This window comes from Mesocricetus auratus, unplaced genomic scaffold (genome assembly GCF_017639785.1).
Source record: "Mesocricetus auratus isolate SY011 unplaced genomic scaffold, BCM_Maur_2.0 Super-Scaffold_100013, whole genome shotgun sequence".
NCBI classification, from domain to species: domain Eukaryota; kingdom Metazoa; phylum Chordata; class Mammalia; order Rodentia; family Cricetidae; genus Mesocricetus; species Mesocricetus auratus.
Genome location: NW_024429196.1, coordinates 5,235,497 through 5,254,412, shown reverse-complemented (window position 1 = coordinate 5,254,412; position 18,916 = coordinate 5,235,497). Strand labels below are relative to the sequence as shown.

The following is an 18,916-nucleotide window of genomic DNA, read 5'->3' as shown; positions in this document are numbered from 1 at the left end:
TTCTGGCTGGGGAGGTGACTTGGTCAGTGAAATGTTCATTGCACAGGCAGGAGGCTTTGTTTGACTTCCAAAACTCATGTAAAAAAAAAAAACAGACACAAGTTGTGCTCATTTGTAACCCCAGGACTGGGGAGGCAGAGGTGGATGAATCCCTGGGGCTTGCTGGCCAGCCAGCCTAGCTTACTTGGAACATTCTAGGCTAATGAGAGACCTAGACAGTGTTCCTGAGAATGACCCCAAGTTTGACACCTGAGACTGTCCTCCGGACTCCAAACACACATGCTCATATGTATACCTGCATCTGTAGATCATACATGCTGTCATATGAACACATATGTGTGCATGCGTGTCATATAATCTGTCTCTGTGTGTGTGTCTCTGTCTCTCTCTGTATCTGTCTCTGCCCGTCTGTCTGACTGTCTGACTATCTGTTTGTCTTTCTCTCTCTCTAGGACCCAAGGCTTCTACAGCAGCCACTAGCAGCAACGCTGGTGCACACATACCCGTGGGGTTTCTGACTGTGTCCTTCGAGCCACCATGAGTAACAGCTGCTGTTGAAGGGCACTGATGGCAGGGTCCCCAGACGATGGATCTGGACTTTCCGAAGTGGTGGTACTGGAGGAGCTGAGAAGAATCTCTCTGAGAATGGGGAGAAACAATCCTTCGGTGACTATCTTGCATTAGGATACATTTGTTTATTACCCAGAAACCCAAGGAGGTTGGAGATGTCTAGCACAAGAAGGGACCGTCAGGGTCCTGACCCTTAAGTTCTCTATAAAGGGTGAAAACTCCTGCTTGTGAGGCTGACTCCAGGCACAAAGCCTCTAGTCCTAGGCCTGGACACAGTCGGGCAGGTGAGTGGATACTCGGTGCTCAGAGGCAAAAACTCTGATTTCCTGTGTATTTACAGAACAGAGGTGACCACTACAGGTAGACTTGGGAATTCCCAGACCCCCGCTTCGAAGAAGCAGCAATGAGAACCTCTGAGCCAAGGTAACCCTTCTTCCTGAGTTGCTTCTTCAGGACATCTGATCACATATTGGAAAAGGGAACCATGACATAATGCTAGCTCTCCAACCCCAACACTCTGCCCACATCATTCCTGTAGACACCCCAAAGCAAGAAAGCCGGAAGGTCCTTGGGAAAGTGGCCTTTGTTAAATGGCTTTAAGTCTCTATCTAAATACTTTTGGTATCTTAAATCATATATGGGTTGATGAGACTTAATCCAGCTCTTTGAATCACAATCCTATATAATTTTTAAATTTATATATATGTGTGTATTTATATATGTGTATTTAAATTCACACACATACATACATACATACATACATACATACATACATACATACGTGTACCTGCTTATATGTACATGCACCCTGGGTGTGTGCAGTGCAGGGTGTCAGATCTCCTGGAGCTATCGGCAGTTGTGGGTGCCAGTAACTATACTCAGATCCTTAGCAAGAACAGTAAGTGTTCTCAGCAGCTGAGCTGTCTCTTCAGGCCTCAGCCCTTGCTTTAGTTCAGAAAGCAGAAACTAAGACATACTCCATGTGGCTTCCCAGCCAGGGGCCTATATTTTAGGAGACAATATTGGTCTGTGTATCTATCCCATGTTTGTTTCTAAGGAAATTCCTATCAGTGGGGCCCTATTTTATCCAAATAGCTGAGATTGTATGCTAATGGGGGGTGCAGGAGTGACAGTGATGTAAGACTCCATCCTTCCCTGGCCCCAGTGATAAAACTGGTCTCATCATTCATTCATCTAGCTAGCATGTAGCTTGGGACTGGGAAAATAACACAGTTCTGAAGATTCACCTAGGGATAGGGAAGTTTATGGACATGTGCTTGCTCTCAAACTTTTTTATGTGCCTGTGCATTCGTGGGGAAGCAGAGGTGAGTCATGGGTGTTATTCCTTGGGTGACATCCACCTTAATTATTTTATTAGTGGAGGGATTGCATATTTGCCTTGTATATTTTTGAGAGTCTCAGGGAGTGAATTCAGGTCACCAGTTGCATGACAAGCACCTTAAGCCATCTTGCTGGTCTCCTTTCCATCTTATTTTCTGAGGCAAGGTACCTTACTTTTGACCTGATATTTGTCCACCCATCTAGGCTAGCTGGCCAGCAAGCCCCATGGTTCACCTGACTCCTCTTCCCCAGAACTGTCACGGTGCCCAGCTTCCCCACATGAATGGGGGAGGGGAGATTCAGACTGCATGGCTAGAACTGCATAGACAAGCCACCACCCAAGACAAAACATCTTACTTTCCAAGATGTGTTTCATTCTGTTTAATCCATTTTGAATGGATTCTTCAGTAGCCTGCAGCCCACACTGTGCTAACAGAAGGATGCAGGTGTGTCAGTGATGTGATCTGACCTCTAACCTCTACTATTCACCACACTCTATGACCTTTCTCTACTTCTCTCTTGACTTCTGTGTGTTCACAAACACACTCACTTGTTACACACACACACACACACACACACACACACACACACACACACACACAAATCTTCTATACTTGTATGATACAATTTGTGATTGCAAGGATGATTCAATGAAGCCTTCCTTACTGAGAACCATGTCAAGTGCACACCAGGAAAGTCAACATCACAGAACCTGAAACTCTAAACCCCAGTGTATTATGGTCTGGAAAGGAAACTCTAGCCATCTGCAAGAGAGTATGTGCTCTAAACAGCTGATCCATCTGTTAAACAGTCTGAATAGAAAATGGTCCCCCAAAGACTCTTGTGTTTGAACACTCAGTCTCCAGCTGGTGGCGCTGTTGCAGGAGGTTGTGAAACCTTTGGGGGGGGGCCTTGCTGGAAGGAAGTAGGTCACTGAGGGTGGAATTTGAAGGTGATAGCCAAGTCTTATTTCCAGGCCAGTCTGTTTCCCGACGCATAGGAGTGTGAGGACAACCTCTGCACTGTCTTCCTAAGCAGGATGGCCAGCTTTCCCTCCCCCCCCGTTCCACGAGCTGGAATTGATCCTCTGTCAACTCACAGCTATCAGGTGCTTGGCCACAACAGTGAGACCTGCTCACTAACACACTGTCCCTGCATTATTTGGAGTGACTGCTCCCCGTGTGCACTCCCATTCCTGCTGGTCAGCTCATCACACCTGCCACTAATGGACCGATTCATTAGGTTGATCAAGACAGTGTTTCACCATGGGTTGTTTGTTAGCACACCACTGAGTGAGTGACGCGGTCTGGAAGTCTGTAGTGAGGTAAAATTGAAAGGGAAGGTCCTTGATAGGATAGGGTCAGAGACTCTGAAATTTGGTGTGGGAGAGCTACGCTGGAGCCAAGAAACTAACTAGACTACATTGCAGGTGAGGGAGGTCATACTGACACAGGGGCAGGAGATGGGAGAGAGCCGAACCCCTGTGTGGGGAGTCAGAGACATACAGACCCTCCCCTGCTGACTATTACATGATGTATCAGAAACAGCTCTGCTAGAAATGACTGCCAATGCTTCCTGGCAAGAAGCAGGACTCTAATGAGGGGCCACTCATGGACTTGATCCCCCATATTATTAAACATGATTTAGTTGCAAAATAATATGCCATAACACTGGGTTGGGGCTGGACTCGGTTAGTAGAGTACTTGCCTGGCATGCACAAAGCCCCGGGTTCAGTTCTCATTGTTTCACAAGCAGACGGGGCTGGCACACACGTGTAATCCCAGCACTAAGAAGGTGGACTCAGGAGGTTCAGCAGTTCCAGGTTACCCTAGACTACATAGTGCGTTCAAGGCTGGCCTGGGATAGGTGAGAGCCTGCCTCAATAATGGCCAGAGAGATAGCTCAGTAAGTAAAGATGCTGGTTTTGATCCCCAGTAGAAAAACTACCTCCACTCCCAATTGTCCTCTGATCTCTGAACACTCCCCCAAAATAAACTAATCAAAAATTTCTTAAAATTAAAATAAATAAGTAGCTTTTGTGGGCAGATAGTTTAAATATCTTATTTTATAATCTAAGGGTTGGTTTTATTTGTTCACTGTTTTACTTTATTGATACAGGATCTCACTGGGTAACCCTAGCTGGCCTGGAACTCACTGTATAGCTGGCCTCAAACTCACAGAGACTCTCCTGCCTCTGCCTCCTGAGTACAGGGATTAAAGCAGCTTACCACCAGGCCTGGCCTTGGTTTTTTTCTTCAAACCTTTGAGTGAGTTCTAGAATCAACAGAAGTGGGTCTCAGCCACTGCTGTTCTGTTGACTACTACTTTGAGCACACTGTTTTCCTACCTCGGATCTACACTTGTAAGAGAGAGGTGTTTCCCTCCTGGAGAGTGTGAGAATTTTACAATAGACTAGACAGAATGTCCCGATGAAGCCTCTCTGTCGGGCACTTTGTGAGACACTCTGGTCTCTGTTGCCTCCTATTGATGGGGAACTTGACAGGTAACAAAATGGCTGCTCATTAATACAGTAGAGAGCATTACACTCCAGGACTGGTCGTTAGGGGATGTCCAGAGACAATCCCACTTCCAGAAACATCTGCGGGTAGGGAGAGCTCACACTGTGGAATGGCTGTCTCAAGGACACCACCAGGTCTCCATTGGCCTGAGGCTGAGTTGGTCTCTGGTCAGCTAGCTCCATTGAGGATGAAAGCAAAGGAGAGAGCTCAGCGAAGCCTCAGGGAAGGAGGCTGGGGGTGGGAGTGGGGTGAAAAGAAGAGCCAGCCTGGAAGGGAATCAAGAAGATGGAGAATAAGCTGGCCCCCAGCAGCTCCAACATGGAATTCCAGCACTTGAGTGACTGAGGCAGGAGGATAGCTGGGAGTCTGAGGCCAGTCTGGGCTACACGGTGAGGTAAGACCCTGTTTCAAACAAACAACTACAGCTAGAGTCTCTGCTGGCTTGGCTGGGACAGGGCGGGTCTGGGGTGAATAGTGGTTGGTGCTGGGTGCTAGATTCGCTGTACTCGGCTGGCCCAGGGTAATGTTGCTTCCCAGTGACAGATAAAGCTGAAATTCTTCGTCCTCACCAGATTTTAAAACAACAGTTTACTGTCCCCTGGAGAATGCACCTCTTCTGCCTGCCCTTCCCGGGGCTCCACTGTGGGATGGACCAATGGTGGGATATAAGAGGGATGCCTTAGGAAAGAAGTTAGTTCAACACATTCCCTGGCTGAGAAGGACACTGAAGGGCAGCAGATTGGGCGGGGCGGGGTGGGGGAGGCGGTGTTCCTAACAGAGAGCTCTCCTTTCTTAAGAGCACACAAATGAGAGGAAGTCTCAGAGAGGCAGCCAAGAGAAAGCAAGTGGATGGAGTGTGCCCCCGTGTGGCAGCTGGGGCTCAGTGCAGGCATAAGGCCTCAGTTCCTGGGACTCTAGGCTGGGGGAGAAACACTGCCTCTTAGCCTTGTGTCAGGGTCCCCAGGATGAGGGTCATTGTGGGAGGAACAGAGATGAACATAGACTGAGAAATCAGCGAGGGCGGGGAAGAAACCACAGGAAGGCTCACTGCAGCCCATCACCTGGCCCTCAATGTGATCAAAGGCAGCACGAATCCCCAAGTCTTTTCTTAACGCTGGCGCAGCAAACACACATCGCTCATTCAAATTAACAGTGGTACAGCTTCGTGCCTGAGGTTAAGTATCCCCAGCCAGAGGTGAAAAGCGCTGTGCCAAGTGCAGCTGGTCGAGTTCACTGAGCAGCCCCCACATCTCACTGTTCTGAGTAACACACAGTCTAACTGCAGTACCCCTCACTCCCGCTCTTCCAAGCCCAAGGTCTCCACTTCCTTGGAAAAAAGCAAAAGTCAGCTGATTATTTCTGGCATGCCCTTCTTTGAAACATCATGGCTGTAGGCTGAGGAGATGGGGATAAAGCATCTGCCACACGAGCATGAGGACAGTTTGAGTCCCAAAACCGACACAAAAGTTGGGTGTGCTCTTGCAACCTCAGCACTGGGGAGGCAGAGAATGGTGGTCCTTAGTGAGCACTGGCCAGCAAACCCCGCCTACTTGGTGAGACCCAGGTCCCAATGAGAGCCGCTCCCCCCCAAAAAGAAAGAAATACAAAGTGGGGGATCCTTAAGAGATGGACTGAGAACAGTGCTAACATCAAGGTTGGGACTGTCAAAGGAAAGACAATGCTTGGGAAATCTGTAGACAAAATAAATAGAAATCTTTGTTGAACAAAGACTAAAAGTTTAGTTCATGCCTGTCAGCCCAGCACCTGAAGACAGAGGCAGGAGAACCCAAAAGTGCAAGACTAGCCTGGGCTGACAAATCAAACAAGGGCTGGAGATGTAGCTCAGTCAATGAAGTGTTTGCCTTGCAAGGAAGTGAGTTTGATCCTCAGAACCCACGCAGTGGAAGCCTGGCAATGTGTGTTTATAATTCCTGCACTGAGGAAGCAGAGACAGTTGCTGGGGGGCTCACTGGCCAGCTAGCCTAGCCGGCCTGGGGAGCTCCAGGGTAATGAGATTGTTTCAAACAATATCTGAAGTTCTCTACACACACACACACACACACACACACACACACACACACACACACACACACACACACACACACGGGCACAGCAGGGGAAGAGTGGAAGTCCAATGTGAAGTGAACCATTCCAACCCTGAACGTTCGTTAACTTTCCAGGCAACTTCTTCCGTTTCCTGGGCTAATGGCCTACTTCCAGATCAGTTTTCAGCACATCAGCTCACTCTGGGCTCTGAACTAGTAAATCAGTCCTGTGTTCCGGTCAGTTAAACATGGAGGGAGTTTATCGTGAGGCGGTATTTCCCAGCAGCCGCTGGAAAGGCTGCAGTTCAGGTTTCTGGGGAAAGCAGAGCACAATCAGATAACCTTCCCCAAGGCACCTGCTTGATGAACAGTTAGTGTGTGACTCAAGGCGCTCCCCAGTCTCCGGCAGTGGGGGAGGTGTGCTGTTTCTCACAGGGTCTTTTCTTTTTTTGGCAGGGGGTGGTTAGGAGGGGAAATGAACTTCCTGTCTCAGCTTCCTTCAGGAATCCCTAAAGAGACATGGAAGTTACATGGTCCACAGGTCCCCATTCAGAGCTGAGCATCTGGGACGTAAAACTGGCATGTGACAACCAGGCCTCACAATGGCTAAGAGAGTCGCCTTCCTGCCAGTAATGGGATCCAGCAGTTTAACAATTTAGTTGGAGGTGCTCCCAGCCACTGAGGGGAAGAGCTTTTTTTTCCAGTACCTTCTATGGTGAATAGCTTACGGAGCCTTAGCCAGGCCCCCTTCCAATCTGAAAGTCAACATTTGTGTTTGCTGTGGTTGGAGGATCCAGAACTTGATGGCTGTAAGTGCTAGAAACAGAATATTAACTACACACCCTAAAGCACCCATGTCCTTAGCTGCCCACTCCACAAACAGGTCAAATGGCCCCTGCTGAGACCGTGCTTCCTCATGGCAGATGCCAGGGGTTGGCTGGCTGCTGTGACAAGTTAGGAGTGAACTTTGTCCTCCTTCTCTACCCAGAAGGGACACACACGTGACACCGCCAAGTGCCTTCCACAGTAGGCTCTGTCTTGAATACTGCATAAATGTGTGCGAGCACATGCCAGCAAGCGTGTGTGCGTGTGTGCCCTGTGGTGTCAAAGGTCAGCCTCTGGTGTCATCTCTCAGGTGCCACCCAGCTTGCTTTGAGAGAAAAAATTCTCATTGACCCAGGGTCTGCTGACTAAGGTGGGCTGGCTGGCCAGTGAGCTTTGGAAATCCACACATGTCTACCAACCAGTGCTCAGATTACAAGTGTGCTGCACCCCACCTGGCTTTTTAATGTGGATTCTAGGTCCCTATGCCTGTGTAGCAAACGTTTTACCATCTGAGTTAACTTCCCAGCCCAACTCAATTTTTAAAGCAAGCCAGTGTGTTAATTCATTGCTTCTCTCAACTAATGGGTCAAAAAAGTTGAAAAGGAATGGCAATACGGCTCAGTGAGTAAAGGTGCTTGCCGCTAAGCCTGATACCCGAGTAGTCTGTTCCTCAGGATCCACATGGTGGAAAGAAAAAAGCCATCCTTTGACCTCCACGTACCTGCAGCGAGGTGCACACATCCTAAAATAAATGAAAATGTAATGCGAAATTTTCAAACGTAATGAGTAAAAAAATTAAACCGTATGAAACAAAATAAACACAGTATTCTGAGCTCGCATCAGTGTGACGTAAGAGCAGCTAGAGCTGGACCTGGAGCAGGCCTGGGTCTCACGTCAGCTCCACCTCCATTTTCAGCTCCCTTGCTGAAGAAGAACTGCTTCCCTCAGAGAACAAGGAGCTGCTCTGCTCACTTCTACAGAGAAGGTTCTGAGAGAGTGAGGCTGGAGGGTTCTGTGTGCTCTAGCTTCTCACGGGCAGAAGGAAGTCCCGTCAATCCTGTATTCACATGTGTTGATAACTCCCTCGGGGCTATGAGCTACCAGGTTGCTTCCCAAAGACTCAAGGCATGCCGGGATGCAATGTAAGGTGGGAGACCCCGGGCTCATCCTGGTGGCCAAGCTGCCAGCAGCTGTCATCGCTCTGACTGGGCCAGGGGTCACTCTTCACCTTTGGGGTTAGAGACAGTGTTTAGGAGATGCCACCCCTCCCGCCATGTGCTCACCTATACCCGTGACAGGCTGAAAACCAACAGCAGGGCGCTTGCCCAAAATATACTAGTGCAGGGTTGGCTGCAGCACAGGGGGAAGGGTGTTCCCTATAATCCTCTAGTGAGGGGCTGGAAGCGTGGCTCGGTGGTAGAGTCCTACCTGGAATCTTCTATGGTGAGGTGATGGGATGCTGCTTAGTGACAGAACACCTGCCTAGAACCTTCCCGTGAGGCACTGGGGATGGGGGTTCATCTGTGGTGTACTTGCCTAGCATGCATGAGGCCCTGAGATTCACCTCGCAAAGTACATGTGCAGAAAAGGACTCTAGTCTCGAGAGAGTGCAGAGAGGGAAAGCAGGCAAGCGTGGGGTTAATAAGGAGAAACTGAAGAGAGAAAGCAACTGAGGGGAGCCACTCTCTGAGGAGGCGTGGGAACTCCACAGCCCTTCTCACCCGCACGCGCCCCCTTTACGGCTTTGTCTTTCAATTCTATTTTTATGTGTGTGCATGTGAGTGCGATTACTTGTCTGTGTGTGCACCATGCGTGCACAGGTGCCCACAGAGCCCAGAAGAGAGGGGTGGATCCCCCGGAGCTGAAGTTTCAGATATCCATGAGCCACCCAATGTGACTACTAAGAACTGAACTCGTGTCCCCTGCAAGAGCAGCAAGTGTTTCTAACTGTTGAGCCGTCTCTCTGGCCCCTGGTGTCAGGTTTTCAAAGCTCAGAATATGTGAGTGACTGCGAACGTGCTGTTTGAGCTCACCGAGGGGCTGGCTGCACTCCCCACCCCAAGCCCAGACAGACACAGACGCATGTTTGTCTCAAAGTGTCCTTTGTCTGGACAGGGCTGCTTCCCTAACTCTGCGACAAGAACGAAAAGATCAGCAAAGCAGCCCAAGAGTGAAAACCCTGAGGTGCCCTTGAGGACAGCCAGAAGATGAGCCGTCTGTAGCAGAGGTTACTATCTAACATCTATCCATCACTTGCTATTTTTCTTTTACTGTGGCTTCCTGTTCATGTAATGAAGTCAGTTAGGGGTTTTGAACAATGGCTCAGAAGTTAAGAGCACTGGCTTCACTTTCAGAGGACTGGGGCTCAATTCCCAGCACTCACAGGGTGGCTCACAACCTTCTGTAACTCCAGTCCTGGGAGATCTAGCGCCCACTTCTGGTCTTCAAGAGCACTACACACGTATAGTATACACACATGCAGGCAAAACACTTATACATACAAAAAAGAATTAAAAAAAACAATAAAGATAAACACACTTATATAAAACAGAAAATACAGCTATCGTAGATCATTCTCTTAACCCAGGACACTGGCATTACTGGTAAATTCAGGTCAGTGCTTACCTGGGAAGAAAGTAGTGCATATTTATTCAGAAGAAACAAACAAAAACCCAGCAAAAGCAAAGCTCCTGCCTTTACTCTGGGATGAAAGAGGAGGCTTCTGTTTGCTCTGAATTTAGCATAAGAACATGTCAACCTGCCTCTGGGGAGTCGATGTGACCATTCCCAGCCCTGTGTTTTCCTGCAATGGAAGACGTCATCTGAGAAAGCTACATGATGAAGCTCACAAGCTGCAGTCATTGCATTGCTAAACCTAGAACTGAGTGGAGGCTGCATGCTTTTCCTTTCAACTGTCTGTTTGCTCAGGAATTCTGCTTGTCTCTGGCTGGGGATGCTGGCTTTGATTGGTCCACACACTGGTACCTGAGGCTGGAGGAGGCTGCAGGGCAGGGAGGAGGTGAAATACAGGCCCTGTCCCTACAGGACTGATGGGGTTCGAGTATAACACATCAGAGCAGAGTGGGAAGGATGGGGTGGCAGGAAGAGAAGACCTCCAGGCACAGACATTGGCACTGGCATTTTTGATGAGGTGAGAGTTGATGGCGGGGTCATAGCATCAGTGAGAGAACATTCCAGAGGTTAGTGCATGATGACAAGGCTCCCTGAAAAATCCCCATCACACCCCTGAAAAACTCAGGACTCAGGAAACATGAGGCCACTGGAGTTAGATTTTGTTTGTTTTGTTTGAGGCCAGGCTCCATGTAGCTCAGTCTGACCTCGACATTGCTCTGACGACGACCTTGAATTTTGTATCCTCTTGTGTCCACCACCTCCCAAGAGTCAGGATCACAGTTCCATGCCACCATGCTTTGTTTATGTGGCACTGGAGTTGGAATGAAGGATCTCAACTCAGTCCTACCAACGGAGCCACAACCCCGAATTCTTAAAAACCATTTATAGTCTGCACGTGGGAAGCTTACCATATGCCAATTATACCATCATAGTCTGTAGTTCTTCAAATACACATGCAGTTCTAATCCACCATTTATAATAGATTTGCTTTCATATTTACAGCAAACAACTGAGACCTACCCATTTGGGTTGTCATAAAGAGTCTCTAAGCCCAGGGAACCTCAGATCTACCCCACAGCTGGTGAGCTGAACAGCGGGTTCTGTGCTGCGAGCCGGCACTCTGTCTAACTGTGCAAGCTGCTTTGGTACCAAGGGAACTCACACTACTAAGAACCAGGAGCTGCTCAACACATTTTCAACAAAACAGAAAAGACATGTAGGCCCTCTACTGCAGCGTGGCCTGGGAGAGAGAAGCACCCTCATTTCCAGTGTGCCTTTGGGCAGACGATGCACTGTCCTCTAGAGAGCTGAGCTCAGATTCCTTCACACAGCCCCCTCCCTGTCTCCACCTACATGTCCTGTTCACTTTCCACTGGGGTCACGGCCCCAAAAATGTTTCAGCTGAGTTTTCTATGATGTCATATTTTCATTTCACACAGAACTCTGCCTTGACCTCTACAGAGGAGCCTGTGGACCCCAGCACTGTCCAGGCTCCCAGACCTGGAGGCAAAGCCCACTCACCTGGCACGAGAGATACAGTCAGGGTTTGAGGGTGGATGCTGGGAGGAGCCTTCTTTCTGATTTCCAGACTTTAAATAGCATGACTTGATTTCTCCTGCAAAATCATGAGATTTGAGCCAAGAGTATCATTCCATTGTCTATGAAAAGCCAACTCACTTCCACCGTCTTCAAGCTAAAGGCTGTCAGACTGTCTGTGGAGTGATTGGGTTTGTTTTGTTCTGTTTGACATTTGAAGCAGAAGTTTATTTACCAAAGGAGAATGGCATTTAAAGAAAATCACCAAGAAAAAGATTCTGTGTGTCTACCTGGTACACCCAGAGTACTCACTACATCCTCGGCCTTTGATCTATCTGATTGTCAGTACCATTCTGCTAGTCAATTCATTTCTGCTTCCTTCTTTTCTTTAGCTTTTTCTTTCCATGTCGTTTTCTCTCCCTATCGTGTTAGGGCTGGTCTCCAACTGTCAATCTTCCTGTCTCAGCTTTATGCTGGGATTATAGGCATGGGATACTACTATGCTTAGTATTCTTTCCCAGGTAGCCTAGGCTGGCCTTGAACCTTGAACTCACTGTGTAGCCATGACACCCATGAACTCCTGGTTCTCCTGCTTTGATTCCTGAGTGCTGGGATCATTGGAGGGATTATTTTTTTTATTTTATTTTCCAGTTTAAATTTAGATAAGAAACAAGGTTGCTTCACAAGTGAGTTCCAGGTCCCTCTCTCTTTCCCTCCCCTCCTCCCATGCCCTCCCCCCAACCCCCCCTCCCGTTATCCCCTCATTCCTCCAGGGAGGGTGAGGAGTCTAAAATGGCTGAGAGGCACTTGAGAAAGTGCTCAATATCCTTAGCCATCCGGGAAATGCAAATCAAAACAACTCTGAGATACCATCTCACTCCTGTCAGAATGGCTAAAATCAAAAACACCAATGACAATTTATGCTGGAGAGGATGTGGTGAAAGGGGACACTCCTCCATTGCTGGTGGGGGTGCCAACTGGTTCAGCCACTTTGGAAATCAGTATGGAGAGTCCTCAGAAAAATGGGAATAAACCTACCACAAGACCCAGCAACTCCACTCTTAGGCATATATCCAAAAGATGCCCATTCATACAACAAAGATGTCTGTTCCACTATATTCATAGCAGCTTTATTTGTAATAGCCAGAACTTGGAAGCAACCTAGATGTCCCTCAACCGAAGAGTGGATAGAGAAAATGTGGTACATCTACACGATGGAGTACTATTCAGCAGAAAAAAAAATAATGGAATCATGAGATTCGCAAGCAAATGGATGACACTAGAAGAAACCATCCTGAGTGAGGTAACCCAGTCACAAAAAGAGAAACATGGCATGTACTCTCTCATATATGGATTTTAGACATAGATCTGGGGAGTGCCAGCCTACAATCCTATGGCCAGAGAGTCTGGGAAACAGAAACTTCATTTAGTGGCTGATTGAAGAAGAGGCAGACTCCCTTGGTTAAGTACTGAGCTGAACTCAAGAAGGGATTATTATTAAGTGGTGCTGGGAATCTACCCCAGGACTTCTCATACCCTACAGGCAGATACATCCCCAGTCCTTTACTTCATGTTCCAGCAGGACTGGAGGAAGGCTGTGTGCAGGCACATGGGTACCATGTAAAAAAAGAGACTCAGATGGAGACCAGAGTCCAGGCTGCCTCAGGGAAGGCAAGCAAGCGTGGCTGCTGACTTCATGTCAGCCTGGTAAAAAGGAGAAGATCGGGTGGGATCCATTTGCAGAGTTAAGGTAGTTTGGCTGGAGGGTCCTGGGTATTGGGGTGAAAATCAGCTCCTGCCCTAATGAAATCTGATCCCAAGGAGCGCCTTCCTCTATAGTCCCAGGAAATGCTGTTAACTTCCTGGTGGAGACACACTTGCCAAGTGAACCCTCAGCTCCAAAGTGCCAAACAAAACCAAAGTCTGACCTCCATCTTCTGGAGGCTTAGATAAAAGTGTGTGTGTGTGTGTGTGTGTGTGTGTGAGAGAGAGAGAGAGAGAGAGAGAGAGAGAGAGAGAGAGAGAGAGAGAGAGAGAGAGAGAGAGAGAGAGGATAATGAGCTAGATAAGGCCACAGATGTCAGTATCCTGAGTACTTAGTAACTGACAATAGACTGGAGCCATACAGACAAACAGCACATGCTTTCTCACAGGCGGGCCCTATCTTCTCATTTCCAATTGTGTATATTTGTGTTTATGTTGGCGTGAGTGTATATAGAGACCAAGAAACAAGAAGGGGACCGGGCAGGAATAAACAGAGGCATCAGTGGAAGGGTGAGGGGGAAGTAGGATATATGTGATTTCAAAGAGAAAGACCAATATGCCATGGAAGGGTTCATGCAAGGATGGGGGCTAGGAGTCAGGGAGACATGACCAAAACTAAACCAGCATGGAAACCCTATAAAGAAACCTGCTACTTTGTACACTGATTAAAAAATAACTTAAAAAATGAAAAAGGATGCTATGCTAGGCAAGACCTAGCCCAGAACAATCAGAGCCAATGTCCCTTGTCTTTGAACTCTGAGCCAAATAAATTCATTGATGATTCCTCATGTAACTACTTTATTTTTATATGAAGTTGCCAGGAAAAGCTATGAGGATCAGATGTTTAGCAAATATCTAATAAATATTTACCGGGCACTGTGCACGTGCCCTGATGAAGTCTTCACTTGAGGAGGGAAACATAATTAGCAAATTATTAGAAGACAAGAAATAATTACTGTAATAGTGCAGATGAAAGTAAAGGATTGGGTGTTTAGAGAAAAAATTGCAGGGCCCAGGGATGTGCTCAGCGGGTAGAGTGCTTGCCCGGAGCTCTGGTTCCCATCCTAGGACCACATAAACCAAGCACACACCTGACATCCCAGCACTCAGGAGCTAAGGGCTGGAGTGCCAGAAGTTCAAGGTCAGTCTGAGCTATGTAGTTATTTGAAGCTAGCCCAAGCTACATAAAGCCTTGTGTCAGAAAAATAAATTTAAAAATAAAATAAAATGTTTTAAAAGAGCAAAAATCAGATGTACCTGGTTAACTCTGAGGTTTGCCTGAAAACTTCTCATTGGAAATAAGACATCAAGGGTAAGTAGCATACTCAGGTATACTAAGCATAGCACATGGCAAGGCAGAGAGGAGAGAGCATCTTCAAGAATACTCTGAGGCAATCCCAGGACTGTCTGACTGCTGTAGTATCTAACTTACACTTAGACTATGGACCCAGCAGAGCTCCCAAGGAAGCCATGGCTGTCTTGCCTCTTGCTCCCTAGGAGATCTTTAAGACTCACCATGCTCATCGATGAAAACGTGCATGGCACCCAGAGACATTTCCTCCTGCACAGATGTCTCCGGCCCACTGATGACCTGCAGCACCGAGCTGTCCTGTTGGGAAGTCACTCTGTAGATGATCTGCCTTTGCCGACTGCCCTGGAAACTTAACACACACGGAAGTTTCAAGGATGGTGTGCTGGCTAGCTTTATGTCAACTTGACACAAGTTAAGAGTCATCAGAGAGAAGGAAACCTCAATTGAGAAAATGCCTCCATAAGATTGGGCTATCAGCAAACCTGTTGGGCAATTTCTTAATTAGTGATTGATGGGGGAGGACCTAGTTCATTGTGAGCAGCCCACCCTTGGGCCAGCAGTCCTGGGCTCTATAAGAAAGCTCTATAATTGGACAAGTCATGGGGATCAAGCCAGTAAGCAGCGTTCCTCCATGGCCTCTGCATCAGTTCCTGCCTCCAGGTTTCTGCCCGGCTTGAGTTCCTGCCCTCAATACTTTTGGTGGTGAACTGTTATATGGAGCTGTAAGTGAAATAAACCCTTTCCTCCCCAAGTGGCTTTTGGACATGGTGTTTCATCACAGCAATAGCAACTCTAACTAAGACAGATGGCGAGGGGTTGGGAGATGACTCAGGTTCTGATCCTCAGAACCCAAGTGAACAAAAGCCAAGCATTAAGACACTTCCCAATAATCCCGTGGCTAGGGAGGAGACAGGAGGATTCTCCTAGGCTGCCTGGTTAGCCAATGTAGACAAACTGGTAAGCTCTAGGTTCAATCAGAGATGGAGAGCTAGTGAGATGTTCAACATCTCAGACAGACAAACAGACAGACAGACAGACACACACACACACACAGGAATTGTTTACCCTCCCTAAACTATTACAAGGAGCATCTGGTGGCAGAGGTCACTTCACACTCAGAGCAGCCTTAAGTGACCAGGTCGTTCTCTTACAGTGCTGTGGTCTTGGCAGGCTGTGTGAACACCGGGCTGGCGATTGCATGGTCTTGGCTTGGCAAGTCTGGTTTTCCTGGCTTCGGATCATGCCCACTGGGTTTTTCACTTTCCACTGTTTCCTCCTTGGTCCCTGGGTCAGCATGATCTGAAAGATACAGCTTTCCATGTTAACAGGAAACAGGAAAACTACCTTAGTGTTCAGGGAATAAACTAACAGCCCTGAAATATGAAAAGAATGAAGACTCCGGCCTGGTAGTTAGGCCAATAACACCAGCACTTGGGGAACTGAGGCAGGAGAATAGCTATGAGTTCCACCTCAGCTTGGGCTACAGAGTGAGACCTGGCCTCAAAATCAAGCAAATAACAAAGCTTCAAACAGTCTGGGTATGATGGTGTATACCTATAATCTTAGCATTCAGGAGGATCCCAAGGAGTTAGAGGCTAGCCTGGACTCCATAGTAAGATTCTGCATAAATGACAGAGAGAGAAGGGGAGGAAGAGAGGAAGGGAGGAAAGACAGGTTTCTAGATAGCTCTTCCTTTCACTAAGTATGAAAGTCTACAAATATATTTGAAACATGAACACCTACATACATTTGAGACAAGTTGTTCAGACATCCTCAGTCACCATCTACTCTGCCAAGGGATTTAGAGACTCAGTGATATCCACTACCCTGTTGGAATCCCCATACACATACATGAAAGAGTCCTAACACACAAATGCTCAGCCTTGGATTTAAAAACAGAAGACTACAGTAGACAATCTGTTTCTGATCCCACTGACCATTTGAAAACCTCACCGTCTTTCTAGTCACTTGCTCTCTACAGGCCAATCTAGCTAAAGGCAGACATAAGTTGATTGCTACTGACTTGGAACTAACAGCCATGTTAGTGTCATGGAAGAAGGCACAGCATGACCCACACTCACCATTTGCTGGGACTACCTGAAGGTGCAAAACTGTTCAGATGTTGGCAAGTACGGACGGGAGGGGAGGGGTTGCTTAAAATCTTATCTAGACAGCAGTCCAGACTAAGGGTCTTGTCTTATGCTATGATGAGAAGTGAAGAATGCACCTGGATTATGTGTGGACACAGACAGGGCTCAAATCTGTCAACCCTGAAGGGTCTCAGCCTGGACCTGAAAACAGGGACAAAAGGTCTGAATCTATAAGACCTTTCAAGACACATTGTTGAGGGACAAGGAAGATGGCTCAGTGGATAAGATGCTTTCTGTGCCAGCATGAGGACCTCAGTTTGACTCCAGAACCCATCAGACTAGCCAAGCACAGTGGCACACATCTGCAGCATCAGTGCTGGGAGATGGAGACAGGCAGGTCCCTGAAGATTGCCGGCCTAGCTGAACCATTGAGCTCCAGGTTCAACGAGTGATCCTGCCTCAGAAAACAAGGTGGAAAGCAATGGAGAAAGACACCTGACATCTAACCCTCACCTCCACATGCATGCATGCACATGTATACATATATGTAAACACATATGTGCACGTGTGCACACACACACACACACACACCCTACACACACAGAAAAGATACGCCATTGGACTGAAGTTGGAGTGATATGTCTGAGGATGTCAACCACATGACCACAGCCATCCCTCCCTGGGCTTCTCAGTCACTGGAGGAAATTGCTGGCTTCTGAATGGCCCTGACACTAAGCATTCCCAGAATATCAGTGACAAGTCTCTCTCTCTCTCTCTCTCTCTCTCTCTCTCTCTCTCTCCCTCTCCCCCCCCCCTCTCTCTCTCACACACACACACACACACACAGAGATTTGGATTTCATTTGACAGTCTGTTAGGCAGGCAGTACTCACAGCTGTCAAGAAAAGCATGAAAGCAGAACAAATAGCCATGCCAGGACCCATCTCAGAAGAGGGGCATGCGAAGAAGCTCCTCGGGTCAGCATATGGGCCACCTCTTCAGGTCCCCCTAATCCAGGTGTTTGCTCTTACAACAGAGCTCATTGGAGTTTTTATTTTCTTAGACAGGAAACATCTTTCATAAAATGAACCAATACTAAAGATACCCTCTCTTAGTTAGGGTTTCTAATGCTGTGAAAAGACACCATGACAACAGCAACTTTTATAAAGGAAAGCATTTAATTGGAACTGGCTTACAGTTCAGAGGTTTAGTCCATTAACATCATGGCAGGAAGCATGGCAGCATGCATGCAGACATGGTGCTGGAGAAGGAGCTGAGAGTTTTATGTCCAGACCAGCAGGCAGAAGGGAAAGTGACACTGGGCCTGACCTGAGCTTCTGAAAACTCAAAGTCTATCCCCAGTAACACACTCTCTGCAACATGACCACACCTACTCCCATAAGGCCACACCTCCTAATGGTGCCACTCCTTATGGACCTATGGGGGCTGTTTTCATTCAAACCACCACATACCCTTCTTTAACTATCATATTTACTTTAAAGATTAATGTTCTCAAATGTCATCAGGTAATCTTCCAAGTCACCCTAAAACAGTTACATCTGTAGATAAAGTGTAGCATGTTAACAAGATCCTTGCAAACTTAAACTGTTTCACTTTCCTGAGGTGTAGATATTTCTTCAGAATGGAAACACTTTGTCCACAAGGGAAGCTCACAACTAGAGGACATGTACAAGCTTCCCAAAACTCCCTGAGATTACAAGCAAAATTAGGGTTTGGGTCGCATTTTTCAATTGTCAGTCTCCTGGAGGAGACTCTGACCCGTCATATGGCCTGCAAGGAAACCCAGAGATGAAGGTTTAGTGAGGCATCAATGATGGTGGGGGGGCTGTGTGGTAATGCAGCTGCTTTTGAATAGCTCGTGCAACAGCAATAAACTCATTGGGTCACTAATCTTGCCTGGGGTGAAAAGTTTCTTTGGTCTGTCCCAGATGCCCTGTCTGGAGTACTGGTTTACATCTCCCTGAGGAAAATCACACACCTATGTCACAGATAATTCTTCCATCAATAAAATCTTTGTGTGTGTAGCACATTTAGGTTACAGTTTTGTAGAAATTTCTAAAAGTTAAGAGACTGAACAAACAAAAGAATGATGACTAGTTAATATATACAGGGATCTCCAATCCACAGCCGAAGCGGTCAGAAACCCACGCATTACCTTCAGCCCCAGCCCAGGACCAGGGTTACCATGGGAGAATCAAGCATGGCAGACATCAGGTCACCACTAGCAAACAGTCCAGGAATCCATCCATGCTCTGTGACA

General features: G+C 47.4%; 1 protein-coding gene across 4 annotated transcripts in view; it reads right to left on the bottom strand.

Moving 5' to 3' along the window:
- Pcnx2 (pecanex 2) overlaps positions 1 to 18,916 on the bottom strand; it is a 173,913-nt gene that overhangs the window by 137,522 nt on the left and 17,475 nt on the right. For all 4 annotated transcript variants that reach the window (XM_005064691.4, XM_013122036.3, XM_040755299.1 and 1 more), the window contains exons 6-9: positions 15,698 to 15,845; positions 14,750 to 14,895; positions 11,456 to 11,549; positions 504 to 639 (exon numbers count right to left, since the gene is read on the bottom strand). In XM_005064691.4, coding sequence (XP_005064748.1) covers positions 504 to 639; positions 11,456 to 11,549; positions 14,750 to 14,895; positions 15,698 to 15,845 — 524 coding nt within the window. The remainder of the gene's footprint in view (positions 1 to 503; positions 640 to 11,455; positions 11,550 to 14,749; positions 14,896 to 15,697; positions 15,846 to 18,916) is intronic.